Below are 20,966 nucleotides of genomic sequence, written 5' to 3' on the forward strand. Positions count from 1 at the left end.
CCCTTTGAATAGCCTCTACGTCTGCATTTCGCTTTCCTTTCATGGGCAAATGCATTTTCCGAAAAGGAAGAAGTCCCACGGTGCCATAAGAGGTGAATACGGGGAGTGGTTAATGGTTAAAATGTGATTTTGTGTGATGTAATCGTCCTTTGAATGTTGGATTCTGAGCAATTTTTGGTCCTGAGTTAATTTTTCCATGAATTTCAATGATGATTTCGGCTGTTTTTTTTTAGTAATTACGTACAGTTTCGATAGAATTTCCGGTGATCACGCATTTTGATTGGGCCACATGTTGATCGTCATTTTTGTCCTCACGACCTGTTTACTTTGGAAAATACCTTGTATGATCGACCACCTTTTAGCAGACTATTTTGAAAAAAAAATTTGTATTCATCTCCTTAGATCTACTTCTTCACTAAGATCAATGTCATATACCATAAAACTAAAAGTATTATTTTCTATAGCATTTAACTTTTTTATGTACCTACATACAAATGAATTTTGTAATAAAAGTATATAATTTGCTTGTACAAATAATGACTACTCATGGTACATTCGTATAACTTGTTAAGCGGATCAACAAGCATTGCTTCCTGACTTCCGCTATCAATCGTAAGATGAGATATTTGTGGCAAGCGCCACAGGATTTGGTAGGGATTCGATGTGATTACACGCACACATGTACTTAACGCACGTGCAACCACAAAAGCAGTGACAGCAGTTGCACTCAATACCCCGCTGAGTGGCACCGTTACAAGCGAGCGACCAAACCACTGTTTAACACAAACAACAACTTTTTTTATGTGTCTACACTTCACCATCTCTGATTATTCATACATACATACATATATTCGTACCCAAGTATAAAGGTAAGAACGGACTTGGAAGCAAAAACTAGTAAAGGTGATGAAACGTTTTGAAACTATTTGATGTGTTTTCTCAATGTCCCGTGGTGATAATTTTGAGCTACGTATATGTACTTTCTGTTTACTGAATATTGTAATTATACAAGCTCCTGACATATTTACACATCGTTTAAATTTGTACAGGCGTGGGAATGTGCATAGAAGTATATTTACCCATGCGTATATGTAACACATTCATAGAGTTGTGGCATATCCTGCAGAGATGCCGTGAACTAGTTAGAAAATTGACCACTTTACAGTTGGAAATTCTGGTCTGAAAGTCCGCTGGTCAGACTTTCGAACGAAAGGCTTTTAGATGGAGGGGTTTGGAATAAACATTTACTTGAGGCATGAAGATTAATATATTAAATATAGTTTATACCGTTTCATATCATGGTGGAAAAATTTCAAATCGACCTTCTAATATGAAATCCTACTAAATTGAAAAAAAAAACATTATAAATCGTAGACGCGCATGTGACATAATTTATTGCAATGTATAATACTGTAGTCAGTTCATGTATTGAATAGAAAAGTTTCACAAAACAAAACGATGTGGGCCAAGTTTGGAGAATGTTTCGAGAACTTCTTCTGCAGTGCTTTCAATGTCAAAATGCCTGTGCAGCAAGGCTACGCCAATGAATCTATCTTGAAGCATGTTCGTCCTCAACCACGTTCTCTAGAAAAGCGCGTCTTCAAATCTTCGCCGATTGTAACCAACAGAGGATTGCACCTTGAAACATTGTAGTATTCTTCGCTAGCTCTCACGCGAAAGTTTTCACGTTTTGTTTGTCGGCCGCAGATTTTTGGTTTTTCTTCGCCAACTTTCAGTTCTACCGCCATTTTTTTCATGACTGAATATATAGATCGAAAATGTTCCTCAGCTTTTTGTCTTCGATTTCGGAACGTTACAAGCAGTGTATATATCATATTTGATGCCTTTGCCGATCGATTCTTTCTGTTAGAGGTAGAATATCACATAGGCCAAAAATCCCAATTATAAATTAAAACTTGGACACGGCTGCGATGAGATTATATTTCTGTTACTTTGTATATTTTCAGAGTAGCAAAATTTCTAATAAGACATTTATCTCTCTTTTAATTTCCCCCTCTGTATCCGCCAGTGGATATATACCATACATTTACGACTGTGCATAAGAGGGGTGTTCTGAAAATAAAGATATTTTTAAAATTTCGCGCGTTTGGATTTTTTTTTTTATTATGTCCGTGAAGTACGATAATTTTCAGCTGTATTCACTGTTACTTTGTCTGTAGGAGCTGTTAGGGTGAGGCATTTTTCGAATTCTTAGCCAAAAACAATAGTGTAACAATGCGCCCGCGTCAATATTTGACAGACATAACTCCTTGAGACTTTTCCCTGTTTTCAAAAATGGAGAGAGCCGGCCCTTTAACCTCGTTTTACAATATAGATGAACACCGCTGAAAGAGCTAAGGGCGATCCAAAAAAACGTTTCAATTTTTCGATGATTGGAAGAAGTGCCAGCATAAGTGCATAATGTCGAATGGGGACTATTTTGAACGTGACAACATTAATGATGATATACAACTCGTATATCATTAATTGGAATAGGTAAATAAACAGAAAAACTTTATGAAACTATAAAAAATGTTATATTGGATCTATAGGGTAGGTAGTGGATTTGCGTGATTATGGAGCAGACTTCAGCTAAGGCACCGTGACTACCAATATGTCAAAGGCTAAATACAACGGAACTTTAGTAAAGCAAGTCTGATATACAAATGTATACGTATATGTATCTCCTCAGATGGAAATTTTCTGCCTTCAGTGACCGATTTTCCATGGTTTCGAAATTTTTGTACGTAAGTAATGTGAAAGATTATTTAGACATCAAAAAATTGAAATACAGTAGCCCTTGCAAACCGTGTTTACGAAATGTACTCATATTATAATTTATGAACACACAAAAATTAATGGTCTCTTCAATATAGGGCTTGTGGTTGCTGAGAATCAACGTTCACTCTCACAAAGAAGACAATTAAATTAAAAGATGTATATAGTTATGTTCATGACAGTGTGTGTGTGTGTGCATAAAGACTGTCGTAAAACATTTAAAGCCATTTGGTTAATATTAATGTTCATTCCAACTCAGAATTTTTTTTATTTTAATATTAAGTGGACATGGTTGGGTGGCCTTTACGACATCTTGCTCAGGTAAAAGAGCTCTAGATAACCCATAAGTTTAATTAATATTGTACATATATGCGTATATAACGGTGTACAATGATTATTTTACATTTTTTTATTTCGAGGTGTGTGTATGTACTTATATCTAAGAGTACTTAAGTATTTCTAACTTTGTGAAAATAGTAAAACAATCGTTGAAAGAAGATGTCTTCACTTTAATTAGAAAGATTTTATGTGCTGAAAATCCCCAGAATTTTTATATTTCATAATTTTTTATAAAGTATTTCACTTCGGAAAGATTGGAAGAGTAGGAACTAATAATTAATATTATCTAAATTATCAGGCTATTTATTCAGACGAGCGCATTCTCCCTCCAATGTAAAAATTATATTATATAGTATATCCCAATAAAAGTGAGCTTCTTTCTTTAAACGAGGTGTGCTCATTAGTTAAGTAATGAACTATATTTTTAGTTATTTGTCAATATGAAATTATGAAATGATGAAAATTAAAAATCCAAAGATTTAATATACTGGCCACCACGTTTCATCCACTGAACCATGCAGTTCTAATACAAACTTTTTATTCTGTTCCATAATATAATATAAAGGTTAATAATCTAGCTAATTAGCGACTAGTATAAGAAGTAAAATATATATTATATTATATTGTAAGGAGTGAAAATCGTATATTGTCCATTTCATCCAAATAAATAAATTACTTGGGTACCAAATTATCGGAACGAGTTCGGGAATCGGCATCTTAAGGGGTCAGTAGAATAATCTTTTTTCAAAATTTTTTTGGCGTTTTCTGTTCCCTTATACCCTTAGAATTAATGTAGGAACCCACTTTACCATTGGGAGGTTTCGAAAAAGTCCCAAAAAGAATAATACCGCTCCACGTTCGGAGCGCTCAGAGTGCGAACCTCAAACTTTTCTCAAAACGCACTTTTTTAAACTGGCGCAAATGATTCCGGTCGATTTGCTTACTTTTTTTTTAATGTTCACAAAACGAGTGGCTATCGTTCCTACTAGATTCACATTTTTTATAATTTATTGACAATGTTATGACAAAATTTGATCCAAACATAAGGAATCGTGCCCGCCAGTGAAAAAACGCATCTCATTCACCCAACCGTTTCTCCGACAGATGTTATCAAAACATTCCGAAAAAAATTGTTTATAGACTCCACGATATATATATATACTTTATGATATGTGAAAAAAGTTCTATTGTAGAATAAAGAATACCCTACTGACCCCTTATGTTATAAATAATTTAAACTAAATTCTTTTGACCACCTACTTCACAAATGTCCGAATACATTGACCTATGTTTAGGGTTCATCGTGACACGAAGAACAGTTCTTCGTAACATATTTATGGCAATATGGCAAAATAACTTTACATTTTTACATACAATTTCTTTTGCGACAAAATTGCAACTATACGAGACTATTAGCAATGTATTATGATATTATTATAATATTATATAATATTATTATATAATAATTATATGATCGTATACTGTATTGAATTCAGGAAGAATAGGTCAAGCATCGTAGCTAAAATTAGCAACTGTTTTTTAGTAATATTATTTAAATTATCATTTCACTATAGGCCTACGAACGCGCTTATAATTTACAATTTATTTATCGTGAACACTTGGCGTATTTGGTATGGAAAGCGCCTCCAGTGCTACACAATTTGCTTTCAGAGTCATATAAGTCAGAATACCCATAAGAATGATGTTTTTATTTTTAAACAAAAATTTTAACCATGCTTTAAATTTTTTATTACTATTTAGACTAAGATGTGAAACTGATATTGATAGCTCGGCACCGTCATCCGTACCCGTTTACCATATATGTATACGCATGTACATGCACACATACGAATGTTTATGAACAAAGTACGCTCGCAGTTGGACAGCCAATGAGGGGTTGTGAATACCTTTTATGATTATTTCATCAAAACAACTGAAACAAGAAAAGGTATGAAAAGCATTAACTTAAGTGGCACCGAAGCTGGAATACTCTTTACAAAAAACGAGACTCGAATATACGAACTTGATTTTGATCGTTCAGTTCATATGACAGCTATATGATATAGTGGTGCGACCTTAAAAATGCCTTCGAATATTTTAGCGTTACTTAGAAAATAATCTGTACAAAATTTCGTAATGATACAACGTCAAATGAAGTAGGTTTTCATGCAAGCACTTGGTTTCGAAAAAAAATAATATTAAATCGATTGTTGAGAAAACTCACATATTGGCCGATATATTTACATACATATGTGATATGAAGTCATCTGGAAGTTCGAAAATCTTCGTATTAGGTATAAGGGATGTATGGACCATATTCAATCCATGTTTGACGCACTTTACTATTATCAGGAGAGTATTCTCTCTGAATTTCGATTATATACTTTTCATATGGATTGATATTTTCGGTCAAAAGTAAACCATGGGTATGGGTTCAAAATTTAAAATTGTGTTATATGCGAAGTGGGCATGGTTGTAGTTTGCCTTTGCTCATTTTTCATATTAAGGGCTTAAAAAAAAAACACCCTTATCTATATATGTACATATTATACATGTACATATAACCTTATATTCTATATATTTCGCTTAGTTTTAGGTGATACGTACAACCGCTATTATACTCTATAGCAACATGTTGCTAGCTTAATAAAGGGTTAGAACTATGTTTTTAACGCGAAAAAAATAATGTCTCCGCCAAGATAGAATCATAACACTATTGCGCATGCGTCAGAACAACTGTTAGCGCAGGTTTAACTTTTTCTAAAAGAAACTACTGATGGGTTCACCAATACATTCACAATAACAGTCCATTGTTGCCACTCAAGAAAACCTTTTAAAACTAAAATGTCTATCAAATCTGTTGTAAAAGCACCAACAGTTTTATTACTTTCTTAAAAAACAGTTGAAAATAATAATTTTAAAATTTTTTAATTATTATTTCCCTGAATCCTCTTATTTTTCATTTGATATATAAATTTGAAACAACAACAAGCGTTACAAATGGTTCAAGATATAAAAAGAATATTATAAAAAAGAAAATTATTTATTAAATGAAATATAGTAAATTTGTATGCCAAATTTTTCCAAAATTAGCATTACGATTGAAAAATACAAAGGTAATATCAACGCATCAATTGTTTAATAATAATATTTCATTCAAGAGATTTAGAGAGTTAACTAGTAAATTTCACCACTGGTTTGATGTGACACTGCAGGGTATTTGCCATGTTGCACTAAGTGGAGCGAAGCGGAATGGTGAAGAACCGGCCAGATCATGGCACATGCCCCAATATGATATTTGCATATATATATATGTACATAAATACAATATATGTACATACACGTACATCCATAGATATATACACACATGTTGTGTTTAGCCATATTCGGTTTTGAATTGGTATGCGTACGTACTAATATAAATAGAAGTTTGTATGAATTCGTGGACGTGTGTATAAGTATAAATGTGTTTGGAATTATCGCTGTTCACAGTTGGGTATTTTTGAATTATGGAGCGGTAATAAATGTCACGAGAATCATTTAGGAGGAAATACGAGTGATGAGCATGACTTGCCAAATTTATTACTCCACTGAAGAAACAGAAACGTTTGGATGATAAACATTTTGATTTACGTTACCGCTAAGTCCATCAATCCGTAGCGAGGGTGATACGCCTATGCTTTTGATTGAGCGTTGGGAATGATGAAATCGAATGAAGAGATTCTCCAATTTAAAGCGGGCAGCCACCTACTAGATCTAAATTTGTGTGTATTATATTGTTATGATGATTCTTCATCACTATACTCTCTCCGAAAATAGTAAATAAAAATATATAACGTCATGGTGGAACAGGTCTCTATAAGAAATGATATTTAAGACGATGTGTTATCATTAGTATATGTTAACTGATATCATATATAGAATTAACTAATAATAAGATTATTATTTGTTTATGAAACAATTTCGCGTGTGTTGTGTAATTTATAATTCTCATTCGGGGAAAAGTAGAACCTGTTTGTTTGTTTTTTCAAAGCCAAGCTGTTAGCATTGGTCACAAATGCGGCTATGTCGATGAACTTGTGAAACTCAGACGGTTGCAAGGTGGAGCAGAGCGCTTGACAGAATGCACACGCATCAGTTGCCGGGCAAATTAATGTCTTCGTCGCGCTCTGCTTGGTGCACCGCTCCGAAACATTTCTACATCATGACTGCATGTACTATTGGGCGCTGTTGTTGAAAGCTGCGCTTGCATTGCTTGTATTCATACTTTTGGCATAGAAATTTATTTCGCGTGTTTGAGAACAATTTCATAGATGTTGTGTTGGCATGCAGTTCCACTGTTTATCAGCAATTCATCAAGAAAGCAGCAAGAAAAATAAATGCACGGGTTCGGAAATATACAGCGGGAATATTTGCCTAGAATATTTCAAAAGCGCATGCTATGATCTTTTCTGGAATTAAAAAATGCGATACGAAAAGAAAATTACTGTATAGCCATCCAAAAAATGTACTAACTCGAAAGTGTTGATATATGGAGGGTTGGTAATAAGGTCGGGTTGATTCCATTTCAGAATATGATAATCTGCGTACCACTCATTCTTTTTATTTACTTTAGCGGTTCAAGTATGATTTATATATTTTGTGATTCCATTTACACAATGCAATATAGTATATATTTATAAATTATTAAGATGATGAGACGAGTTAAATTCCAAGTGACTCTTTGTCTGTAAGTCCGGCTGTCCAATCAAGCGGTAGCTTGGGAAAAATTTAGATATCTTGATGAAACTTCGTACACATGTTCTTTCCAAGAAGAGTTGGTATCGCAGATGGGCGGAATTTTACCATTTCCACACCGTAAAAAATCATTAATCGAAAACCTATCAACTACCATCCAATATTGTTATTTAGTAGAACTAATTGCATTAAGGAGCGGCATCTATGGTATACAAATCTTGAGAAAGTGAGTGTGGTCTCGCCTTCTAATAGGTTTTACGTACATATCTCCTAAATCACTAAAGCTGTAATAACTAAATTTTCATAAGGAAAATATTTTTTTCTTCCCTACTTATTCTGTGAAAATTGGATGATTAACCCATTTAAATATCTAGTTGACATATTGCTGATGGTATGTTAGATAACTTAACTCTTGCCAACAGGTGCTACTTCGGACTGAGTAGGCAATTGAGAAGCAAAGTCCTCTCTCGACAAACAAAACCCAAACTCTATAAGTCACTCACAATTCCCGTCCTGCTATATGGTGCAGAGGCTTGGACGATGTCAACAACGGATGAGTCGACGTTGCGAGTTTTCGAGAGAAAAGTTCTGCGAAAGATTTATGGTCCTTTGCGCGTTGGCCACGGCGAATATCGCATCCGATGGAACGATGAGCTGTACGAGATATACGACGACATTGACATAGTTTAGCGAATTAAAGGACAGCGGCTACGCAGCTCTGATAGTATCCGACGCAGTACCCGCCGGGGGAAGCAGATTAAGAGGAAGACCTCCACTCCGTTGGAAGGACCAAGTGGAGAAGGACCTGTCTTCACTTGGAATATCTAATTGGCGCCACGTAGCGAAAAGAAGAAACGACTGGCGCGCGGTTGTTAACTCGGCTATAATCGCGTAAGCGGTGACTACGCCAATCAAGAAGAAGAAGATGTTAGACAACTTAATAAATTTCAGAGATCATCGTTTTTGTTAATAATACTTGTATATAGTAGTGACTAGTTACTAAGCGGACTAAGCGTGTAATATTGGCTATCCTATCATTTAATGCTAAAAATATGTGAAATTCGTATTCTATTGCTCTTGCAAAACTCTTGCACGGTGCATGAATTGCAGAATTTTTATTTTTGTTGTTACATGAAGAAAATTATTTACAATAACTGTAAAAGGTGTCAGACCAAAACCTATGTTTATTTTCGTGCAATGACACGTAAAAATGTAAATGTAACCCTGTTTTGGCTCTCATTTTACATAAAGACATATTTCGCCGTTAAACTGTTGAGGACGGAAAGTTTTAAATTGATTTTATAATTTCCACTTAAATTATAGAGATTTGTTACAGATTTTGTTAAGAATGAATGCAGAAAGTGCGCTAATTCAAAATAGTCATGCATAATAGTCATTCTCAATAAATTGACCGAATCAGCCGATCATATATCACTAGATTCTGCAATGGGTGCTCTCTTGGCCTTTCAAATTTCGATATAGGATTTTTGCATTTTGTGCAATCTTGCAAGAGCAAGATAATCCTCTCAATGATTTTCATTATTTAGCAAACTTACCTCGAATACGTAGGTCAGTGTGTGAGTTATCTATATCGTAATAGCTGATTTTAGATTTGAAATGCTTATCGTAGTTCAGAAAGGTTTAAAAAGTAAAAAAATATGACAAGTTTCTATGTATAAATAAATTAATACAAGCTTGTTGGTCTCGCTAACAGTGCACGGCTGGATCGATTTGGCTAATTTCGGTCTTGAATTAGTTGTGGAAGTCCAGAGAAGGGCACAATTCCGATTTGAAGGCACTGTTGGAAAGAGGAAGTCCTCCTGAGAAACACAGTTTACTCACATTTTTCACTTAAAATTAATTAAATTAAACTATAAACTTTTAAACAAATCCACATTTTACCATTTTAGCAGGTTTTTCACCTAAGAAATCTTTATTTTAAAAATTACATTTTACACTCGTAGTGAACATCATTTGTGTGCTAAAACTTACGACGAAATGGAGCACTGCAATGTGATAATAATGAAATTCGCTGAAATTCCTTTTGTCCCAAAAATTACTCTATCCATGCATACGGATATTTTCCTTTTTTAAATTTATTAAGCAAATAAGTAATATTAAATACACGTATTCGTAATATTATATAATAATATTATATATATGTATAAGTAATATTAAGTAGGAATACTATATATATTGTCACCTAAAATAAAAAACAACGTATTATCAAAAATAAATGGAAATCGCTGACAGATATGATAACCAAAATTTAACCATTTTATAACGAAAATTCAATATATTCTTTTATTTTTAACGCAGAGAGGAGTACTATGCGAAAGTACTTCAGTGCCCCCCGGATATTCGCCCAACCAGAGTTACTATGCAAAAGTACTTCAGTCACCTCGGGTATTCGCCCGACCAGGATTATTTTTTTTAGACAGCGGCCGAAGGCCACCAACGCACAAAGGAGTATTTCAGTCACCCCGATATGATATACATTTTATAACTTTATCATGGAGTTTTAGCTATTTGTGCACACATATGTAGAAAGTATTTTTTATTATAGGTAATATAGAAAAAAGAATCACGTGAGAAAACAAACAAAGAAAAATCGTTAAAAATCCTACATATTTGCATTTTAAAATGTGGCAACAATCGTTTTCCTCATAAATGTAATCAATCTAACCTTTTCAAGAATGAGTGTGCTAAGTGATTTTTAAATTAATAAATTTAGGTAAAATATAGTAAAATAAAAGTGAAATGTGAACTAATTTCAATGTTTAGAGTGTATATTTAAATATACAGAGTGAAAAACGTGAAACACCATGTGTTACTAGTGTATATTATTTAACTTTTAATCGTGAATATTTTAAAAAATATAAGTTATTTTTATATTATTTTTGAATATTCTTTCTCTGGAGAAGCTCCTCTATCCTCACATAACCCATTTATACGAAAATTCGTTTTTTTTTACCCCTCCGCCAAGGTAATCGGAATCGTGCCCAGAGAATTATTAAATAATGAATAAATATGAAAATGCTCGGATGCTTTTGTTTTTCCTTTGATATGTCCTCCGTCGTTCAAAAATCAAATTTAAAGATTTTTTTTCAATTAAGAGATTCATAAATCTCAAGTTTTGTCACAAATAAAATTCTTATAGGCAACAATAATATTTATAATTTGGCAATGATCAGATGATTTGTGAAAGCAACATTTCAAGTTTTGTGCTCTCTTTTGTTGTGATCTTTTGTGATAGTGATACTTTACTGCTAAGTGCGCGAGAACTTTTCTCACTTTGATTAATTACAATTTCCGATACCGATGCCAAGGAGAGTTCTTTAGTGAGTGAATATGAAGTAGAGAGACTCAGAATGCAGCAAGTTCGTACACATCAAAGACATCAAAAGTGAGCACAACTTAATGAAATTGAGTGATGCCGCAGACACAGTGTACTCTGTGAACAGCATTACACATTGATCCGGTAACTGTATCCACAAATCGGTAACAATTATCACAATTAGTCCCTCCGCCAGATCTTTTACGCCCTTTAATTTTTGGGATTGGACATGATTCTAAGCCCTTCTTGAGGAACATTCAGAAATATAATAGCTGTTTCCAGATGACATCGTTTGACGCTACATATATTATACAGAACCATTTCCATAAATAATATGCGTTATATTTAGTGAAATTAAGTGGACAAGGTTGCAAGAGTATGAAATCAATAAAAAATTCTCAAAATATCAGATTTTTTACAAGTCAGAAGCCCTTATAGGTGTTAATTCTCTATTTCCTTTTGGTATAAAGAGCGTAACAATTTCTATATCAAAACTTCTAAGAACCAAGACAAGACGCCACTAAACAGATGCTACTGCAAAATATTAGATACATAGATGAAAGAAAGCAAGTAATGAAGGGCTGTATTCGAGTGTAAACGAACATTTCATATTCTTCCAAATTTGGCAAAACTATACAGCAAAATACCACTTTTATCGCAATTTGGAGCTTGTATTGCACTTTATAAGTATTTGATTTAAGGTGGTTTGTAGGCGTGGCAGAGATCCGTTTATGCGGTTGCTATTATTTATTAATTATTTTAGATTGTAAGTACATTATTAGAATCGATTATGACTTTTAAAAATCTTACTCATTCTAATTAAACTATTTCATTCCGATTCGTAATGTTTGAAAGATTTCAGTAAGTTAATTCTTCGTAGTCGCTTTTCTTATGAAGTACAAAAATTGGAAGACATCGATAATTAGAATATTCGCTAATGTACTCACCTATAATAATCATTCTTGCAGTAAATGTTTCCATCTCGCGAATAGCACGATGATTCTCGGTCTAACGGTTGTCGACAAGCGTGGCATTGTAAGCAATTAATATGCCATCGTTTATCAACTGCAGAGAGGTAGAAACGATCCTGTAAGAAAATTAAATATTAAAAGACAGGCTTATGTATATAATAACTGTTTTTCAATGTAAATTTTTATACTCTAGGATATTTTCTTCCATATGCGTTTGCATTACATAAAAAAGTTCTTCTATTATAACCGAGGTATTATTGTGTTGAATATTATAATTTACAGGCTTTCACAGTTTTTGTTGTTTTAATCAAGCTCAAGGTGTATAATAACATATACATATATGCATTAGGCAATGCGTGTGCAGTTGTATTACCTGTATGAATCGACCGCAACCAGCGCAATCTTCTAGGCTTCGAGGCAGATTTGGTGTTTCATTCGTGGAGTCTGGACTACTTGGTGGACCATATGGCTCCGTTTTAAAGGATATTCTCGAGGTAGTTTCCTCATTCACTTCCAGACAGTCAGGCCGCGCTCGACTTACTGCGTATTTTAGTGCAGTTTCGCTGAATAGTGTGCGGTCTGCGATTTCATAGCTATCAGAAAAAAACAATATTTGTATGTATATTGGCCCACTAAGAACTATTTTCCCGCGAGTAATTACAAACCTTTTAAATGGCTCATTAAATGTCGAGCTATAAGGCTTGGTATTGTGGTCACAAAGTTCGGGACAGGAAGAGCAAGATCTGTAAAGTAGACGATTGTTATTTACACCTGCAGCACTGCCGCAATGAGTGCTCCCTTGATGTGCTACAGGTGGGGTTGGACTTTTTTCTCTCGCACCTGGCCCAAGAAATCTTGCGCTCTGCTGCTGCAATTTTAAAATAAATATACTCTAACTATTAATAACATACATTAATTATGTTAAAAGAATATTTAATAATTTTGTAATAATTGATAAAACATTATGTCTGGAATAATCAACATTTTTAATGAGACCCCAGCGTTCATCATCAAACCTGCAATATATTTATGAATAAGTACTGCTTTTCTGTGCATACATTCCCTATAAGAGCTGATAAGTCTTTGAATCTCCCAGTCATGCTAAACAAAAAAATCCCTATCCTTTTCTTAGAGTATTAATAATGCTATCAACTTTTGAGAAATAATTAAATAAAACAAGTAAGCGCTTTCTGGGTTAACATTTCGTAATCTCGCAATAAACAGGAGTAAAGGGAAATGTTTTCAGGCAAAACTCAGTCTCAACAATAAAATAGACGCAAACATGTTATTCCAATGGTGTACTGTAATGGTTTGGTTGGAAGTCTACTATAAAGGCGTTAGAGATCTTCAAGTTATTTCCGGTGGTGGAATCCCCGATGCGAAAACTTCAACATTACTCCCAAGTTCGAAAATGAATGATATGTAATTTTAAAAGTTGTTAATTGGTAATAATAATATTTATAGTTTTTAATTATAAACATACTCAGAATCATTTTTGTTCAGCACTATTCGTATCGTACATTGAAAATGAACGTGGCAAGAGGGTATAATTTCTCCATTCAATTTTCTAATCAAAATGGTTGCTATAATAATATTTTGATAACCAAATGTATAATAATAATAGCTGAACCAATTTTCAACCGCAGATAATAGACTGGCAACAACTGCAGTATCTGGAAATGAATTTTGTAAACATCTAAATTTGTGGCCGCTAATGTAGCCTGATTTTTACTTTTAGGAATATACCCTCAAGTAATAAATTTTTGTCCTGAACAGAAGTCCAAAACATTATCTGGTAGTATTATAAAAGGTGTTTTTCAAATTAAACAGGACTTAAAAAAACACAGAACAAATGGGTTTTCGGCAAAATCAATTTATTTTATACAAAATAATGTTCTTCTGCTTCAATACAGCTTTTTGCACGGTCCAAAAGCATATCGAACGAGTGTTTTAGCTCGTTGGCCGGAAAGGCCGTCAGTATGCCGGTGCAAGCCCTTTGAATGGCCTTTACGTCCGCATAACGCTTTTCTTTCATGGGCAAATGCAAATGTTCAGTCAAAATGCAATAAGTCGATTTTTGGAGATATTCAATTCCATTTCCATGAATTTCAATGATGATGTTGGCTAAATTTTTATGAATTTACGTAATGTTTCGATGGAATTTCCGGTGATCACGGTTTTTGATTGGCCCACATGTTGATCGTCATTTATGTCCTCACGACCACTTTTAAAACGTTGAAACCACTCATGCACTCTCTACGGTATAGGAAATCATCGCCATAAATTTGTTTTATATACATATTGAAACGTTTCGGTAAAACTTTTCCAATTTTAAAACAAATATAAAATGTTGGCTCCTTATCGAAGCTCATTTTCACACCGATAACACATCCAATCTACGAAATGTCACTAAATTCTCACTGGACAATCAATAAAAATAGCAGATTCTAACGCATCAGTCGACATATAGATAGCGCCACTAGAGGGCGCTAGATTCATAACTTTTAGATTCGTAACTTTGTTTCCAATATAAATAGTTAAACTCAATTTAAATTGAGGCTACTGCTTTAATAGGATAGCGATTTAAAGTACTCTGCTTTTGTTGTTGTGCACTAAAAGAGCTATCATTTCGTCTCCAGAGTCCAGACTTCAATCGCAATGAGCATCTTTGCATCTATATGGAAATGATGTCATGACAGCGCAAAGTTAATGTCTAAAATGAGGTGAAGTCTCTTCTTAAGGTTTTCGGAATTTAAATTTTCTCACATTTGGATACAACTTTAAAGTTTTAATAGTTCAGAAGATAGTCACCATTTGTCTATACAAACGTTTTTATATTCTTTAATATTTTTAGTGAAGAACATACAAGGTATTTAAATTTATGTATTAACTAATTTAAGCATTTGTATATGTCTATCCCGCCTTGTTGAGAGTGGTCTCAAAGTCACGATTGGATAGCGATTCTTACAAATTTCCTATACCCTTTATAAATTCTACTAAATAAATTTTTAACATAATCAACTTATTCCCCATTCAACAGCTTTTCTATTGCTATTAGTAATTACTGCACTATATCGATGTGTCGCCCTTCACATGTACAATGACAGTAACAATAGTTATATCGCACAAAGTTCGAAACATATTTTTAAAATGGAAAAAAAGCAGCAGAAAATGTCTTTTATTCATGTTTTCGTATTTACATTTATATTATTATTCAAAAATTGCAGTTCGTGTACCATATTAAAAGATGGCTCCCCACATCGCCGCACTATTCTTCTTCCGGAAATTGTATCCAGGTCCTTCCCAACTAATATATTTTTGGTCTGAAAGAACCGATACAAAGTTAAATAGTGTTTCCTTCCGGGGAACCTTAGGTGGTGCTTTTTCTTTAGTTTTATTAGTTTCACTTATAGAACATTATTTGACACCTTTTGAAGAATAGACAAACTCCTAACACCAGCATATGCCCTAGATCTAGCGTTCGATTCTTGGGAGTTGGATGTTTTTCTCAAAATTTCTCTTTTGTTACTTATCAATTTTCTTAATATGTCAATTATAATTATTGAGAACTTTAACTCTTCATAAGCTACGATTATTGTTTTTTCAACCGATTTTCCTGTAGCCATATTAAAGAAAATATAGCACTTAAGCAAACAAAATTTGGTAATATCACGTGACAAACTGCGGAGATAAATGCATATCAAATTGGATGTGCTAACCTGATGGCGCTAAAATAAAGCACACTTTTCGGCTAAAAAATATCAGAACATACCTAACGGGACATTATGATGGCATATTTCTTGAAACATTATTGTTTATATTACAAAGTTGAGAAAATTTTAAAACAATACAGTAACCGCAAGGTAATAACAAAACCAAATGTAAGAAACATTGTATTAGGATGATGAAAGTGTGATAAACCTGGTGACGGGCGATGTATGTAGGGCTAAGGGAAGAATTCGTTATTTATCTGACAGAAATACAGATATTATTCCGTTATATAGCTATATTAGTTTCTATGATATGTACTCACATTTCAAAGCGTTTTAGACTATATATATATATCCAAAATGGCAGTAAAAAATAAAACAAATGGAAAACAAACACATTTGGACCAGCGGTTTTGCTGTTCCCCTTGCTTTGTAAATTTGCAAATATACATAATGGTATATATACAGTCGTAGGCAGAAAAATAGCACACTTTTAAAATAAATTATCGAAATCAATTATCAGTTTTATCAAATAAGTGCATTGCAATAATGTCCTGACTTCCACAACTTATAACGGCAAGTTGATACCATTATCATTCTTACTTTTTTGTTGTTACTCCTTACAGTCGTATTCTAACGAAATAAGAGAATGGCTGAAACTCGACATAGAAATATATTATAATATATACATAGTACACATTTAGTTATTTGTGCAAATATTCATTATTTATTGGCATTGGAGGAAAAAATATTGTTTAACTTAAATAAAATGAAAATATTAAAAAAAAAAACTCCGCAATGTTGCTGCACGTAAAACTACGGAACACGCTGATAAAATCATTATCAGATACTTCAAGGCCGATCCTTTGAAAATTTAATGATAAATTATGGCTGAAATAAATGAGGAATTTGTGTTTTGCGTATCCAATAGCAGTAGTACGAAGGCGTCTCAATGATGCTCAGTGTCCAAAAGATACATAAGGATATGGCTGAACTTTGATAAATGGCAAACCATTTGTCCCTCGCCCTTGACATATAGCCCCGTAACTCCAGACGCACCACAAAAACCGTTAAGGGTAGCGTTTTCCTGGTACGGCTTTAGACCAAATGAATCAATTTTCATACCTTAACATTTTTATAAATACGGTTCCATAGTACTCGCGTTCGAATTGATGGCTCTGAATAATAATAATGATTCAAATCAGACAGCTAAAAATGTGAAGAATTTGCTCACTGCAGAAAGTACTGACTAGCTCAAAGTCTCGATGTAATCCCCATTAAAAATTTATGGCGCGATGTTAAGGCCCTGATTGCTAAGAGTAAATTCAAAAGTGCTGAAAAACTTTGGACTGGAGAGTTTGCCCTGGAGATGCCAATCGGTTTTGAAAAATCGTAGACAAAGTAGAAACGTTATGAGTGCTTAAACTTAAAATATTTCTAATAAATTATCTCAATTTTCGCAGAAGTGGCCTACAGTGCTATTTCTACGTTCAGATCAAAATACGCAATTGAAAAAATATTTTTTATTTTTTTATACGTAAATTACTTATTTCTCACTTTGTTCAATTTGTTTCCTGCTTATAATAATTATTAACGTCGTTTTATTACATTCTCAAAGTGTACTATTTCTATGTCCATGACTGTATACAACATACATATATATTTACAAAGAATCCAAAATAAATTGTTGCGAATTAGAAAACGCGCATACCTTATTATAAGGATAGTACAATTATAACTGGAAAAATAAGATTACCGACACAGGAGAATTCTAAATTTGGAAGTGTCACATCATCGCAGTCGTTCTGACATTTCTGCTTATTTCATGCTCGTATCTACGTATTTTTGAGTAATTAATTTGAAAATATCCGAGTACAGTATTCATTCTAAGTTTAGTAAAGAAAGTGGTTTTTAACTTTTTTTATGGGAATGTTACAAGTATATACTTGTGTACTAGGTACATATGTATCAGCATTTAAGTTTTATGCTTGGCACAATCGAATTTGGTATTTTAAAAATAATTTTGGAGTGGTTAAGACAAATTGTGAGCTGTTTATACATCTTCCATTTTATTATACCACGCAAATAATAAGAAATTTTTAAAAGTGAATTGCGAAGTTTAGTTAAAAATGTCCTCTTAGGTTAATAGCGTAATTACACTAGTTTACAGTCATTCCGCGACTGTAATGTTAGAGGCTATTTCTACTAATTTTGGGTTGCTAAAACCGAAATGGTAGTAAAAATTTCTTAACACTTCGGAATTTTTGTATTGTATTCCAGGAGTGTAGGGGTCAAACCACCACCATTTTATATGACCAAAATAGCAGTACGTGATGGAAAATGTTTGAATTCATATTCTTAATCAGCACACCTGAAATATTCCGCAGATCGTTTGCATTTGATACTTAACTGCAATGAATTCTGCCAATGAATTGTCGAAATTTTCATAGCTTATTTACTTTTAAGAAAAGTAAGGGACTTCTTTAATTTCATTACTGTACATAATTTATAATAAAATATTATTATTTTAAGGTCGATATCTGTAACAGAACTTACTTTATTAAACTCCCTTAGTCCTTCCATAAGTTCAGTCCGTTATAAAAATAAAACTTTAATACAGTTTTTAATAATTAATTATGAATATGTGAAATGAGCGACGAAGAATTTAGTAGATGGTGACCACATTCACTCCTTGGAATATAATATTTTGCGTCTTTGGAAGTATTTGCGTATATTTTGTCGTTTTGCTAATTAAAAACTGCTTTAACAACCGTCAAAAGCTTTCACCTGGAGATTATCCATAATATATTTTGACATTGATCTGGTCGATATATACGTTTCCTTTAATATAATTTTCGGATTTCTAAGCGGATTCCGCAATGTGGTCTTCTCCACTCCGTTTTTAATAAGCGAAAACAAACGTTTCACTATTTATTATATTATTAGTGTAGACTGTATATAAATTACAATAAACAAGTAAGGTTCATACTTTTGAAACTTCCAAGGATCAAAGCCGGCGAAATACCTACAGGTGATCGACGAAATCGTGTAAGTATTACAGTCAAATTTTATCGTATTAACTTATCCAATCAGAGTGAAATGATTAAAAAATAAAATAATTCAAATGTTTTATTTAGTGTGAGTTTAATCGAAGTTCTGAATATAACTTCATTCAAATGGCCTCCAAGCCTTCTTTTGCAGGAATGAATTTCCTGAACCCAGTTATCGAGTACTTTTTCCACTAAATCAATTCGAAAGTCATGAATTGCAAGTACAATGTTGACTTCTAAAGTTTGAAGAGAATCTGGTTTATTGCTAAATGAGAATGACTTCAAATAACCACAAAAGATCAAGTCTAATCATGTTAAAGCACAACTTCTTGGAGTTCATTCTCAGGCGAAAAGTTAAAAATCACTCTAAATCTACATCTAACTTTTTACATTGCTCAGGTATACTGTACTCGTGAACATATTTTTAACTAATTTATAAATAATTATTTAACTCACCTACTACCTATTCGGTTTATGGCTAGCATAACGAAAATCATCATGTGGCACATATGTATGTAGTATATAGAAATAGGGGTGATTCGTAGATTCATTTACTATATTTTCTCTATTAAACTATACTACAAGTATATCCATTATTATTCGATCAATTAATTTTGCTAAGATATTTTAAATGTTTACTGATTTATCCGCCAAAAAGGCAACGAAAAGTTGAAAATCTCTTGTTAGCTATATGGGAAGTAAAGGTAGTATTGACCTGATTTTATCTAATTTTGACAATACCACATCTTATTATTAAGTTTCATTAAAGTACCGCGCATACCACCACTAATATAAGTATCTGGAGCATTTCAAAAATCTCCTCATTTAAGTGGGGGCTAGGGCAGGTGTTCTCCCGACTTTGTTCAATATTGTACAAAGATACACTGTTGTGTGTAAAACACACTGCCTCATTCTCATTAAATATAATAACTCACATATGTTTTGTCTGATATACAAATATGTAATATAAATTCTACTGGAAGATCGGAAATCTTTATGGTAGATATGTAGAAAGAGAAAATAGAAAGAGAAATATTAGCACAATTCAACACATTTGTAATACAAGGGAACATTTATTTAAAGTAATCATTTTCCCCGAATTTCTGCATTTTACATAGGTATTTTTTGCATAAAGTCTATCATATGCACTGGGGTCTCCTGGTTGCATAGAAATGTCAAAATAACGTTATGTATCAAATTTGGTTGAATTTTGTCGAATGGGTGCGGAAATTGGTATTTTCTTCTAACGATGGGCGGTGCCATGCACATCGTCTAATTTTTCCAACCTCCTATACCATCCTGGTTGTAAAATTTAATGTTTCTGCCGACTTTAGTTATTATATTGTCGCACTTTTAGAAGTTTTCAAAAAAATTTTTATATGGGGAGTGGGTGTTTTTGAAAGTGCTAAAACGACAAGTTTGGTGGAGTAAGCTTCAGCGGTTTGGAAGGTATTGAGAAGAACACGGATGGTAAACAAAATCGAATCGAAGATAAATTGCTAGAAAAATCGCACCGCTGTCAGGTATTCGTAGTTACTAGAATGTTGGTGTGACGATCTTCTCACAATAATATTATATTCTGTCGAACTGTTTAGCAGGTATAGTTCCAGTTACAGTGCTACCGTGTAAAGAGTATTGATATCTAAATAAGAAGTTCTAAATTCGGATAATATGTAGTAAAGCGTTTAGTTCTTGGGATTAGAAATAAAGATAAGCCATATAGCATTTAAATTAGGACTAACAATTTAGTGATCGAACTGAAGAGTGTGATATGGAAGATGACTCATTGAGAAATATGTTACAATATTTACATTTAACCATTTAGAGGCACCACTCTCTCTTTTAGAAAAATTTTAGCCTACGGGGACACACGTCCCACACCAAATTACACCTTTGTAATTTTACTGCCTAGTGATGGCCTTTAATGTACAGTCTGGTTCACTTGATTAGAGGCAACCAATAAATCAAGCAGAATATTGCAGCTACCGAACTTTTACCGCTACGAAATACCGTTAGCTAAATTAATATTTCGATGTGTTTGTAT

General features: G+C 33.3%; 1 protein-coding gene across 7 annotated transcripts in view; it reads right to left on the reverse strand.

Annotated features, from left to right (window-relative positions):
• LOC108968917 (protein apterous) overlaps positions 1-20,966 on the reverse strand; it is a 55,516-nt gene that overhangs the window by 16,518 nt on the left and 18,032 nt on the right. For 6 of the 7 annotated variants that reach the window (XM_018933272.1, XM_018933269.1, XM_018933267.1 and 3 more), the window contains exons 3-5: positions 12,828-13,030; positions 12,536-12,755; positions 12,139-12,278 (exon numbers count right to left, since the gene is read on the reverse strand). In XM_018933272.1, the coding sequence (XP_018788817.1) occupies positions 12,139-12,278; positions 12,536-12,755; positions 12,828-13,030 (563 nt within the window). Of the gene's footprint in view, positions 1-6,755; positions 6,899-12,138; positions 12,279-12,535; positions 12,756-12,827; positions 13,031-20,966 lie in introns of those variants that run through there. The other variant, XM_018933273.1, reaches the window with a different exon arrangement.

The sequence above is a fragment of the Bactrocera latifrons genome, unplaced genomic scaffold (genome assembly GCF_001853355.1).
Source record: "Bactrocera latifrons isolate USDA-ARS-PBARC rearing strain unplaced genomic scaffold, ASM185335v1 scaffold_232, whole genome shotgun sequence".
In the NCBI taxonomy this organism is placed as follows: Eukaryota; Metazoa; Arthropoda; class Insecta; order Diptera; family Tephritidae; genus Bactrocera; species Bactrocera latifrons.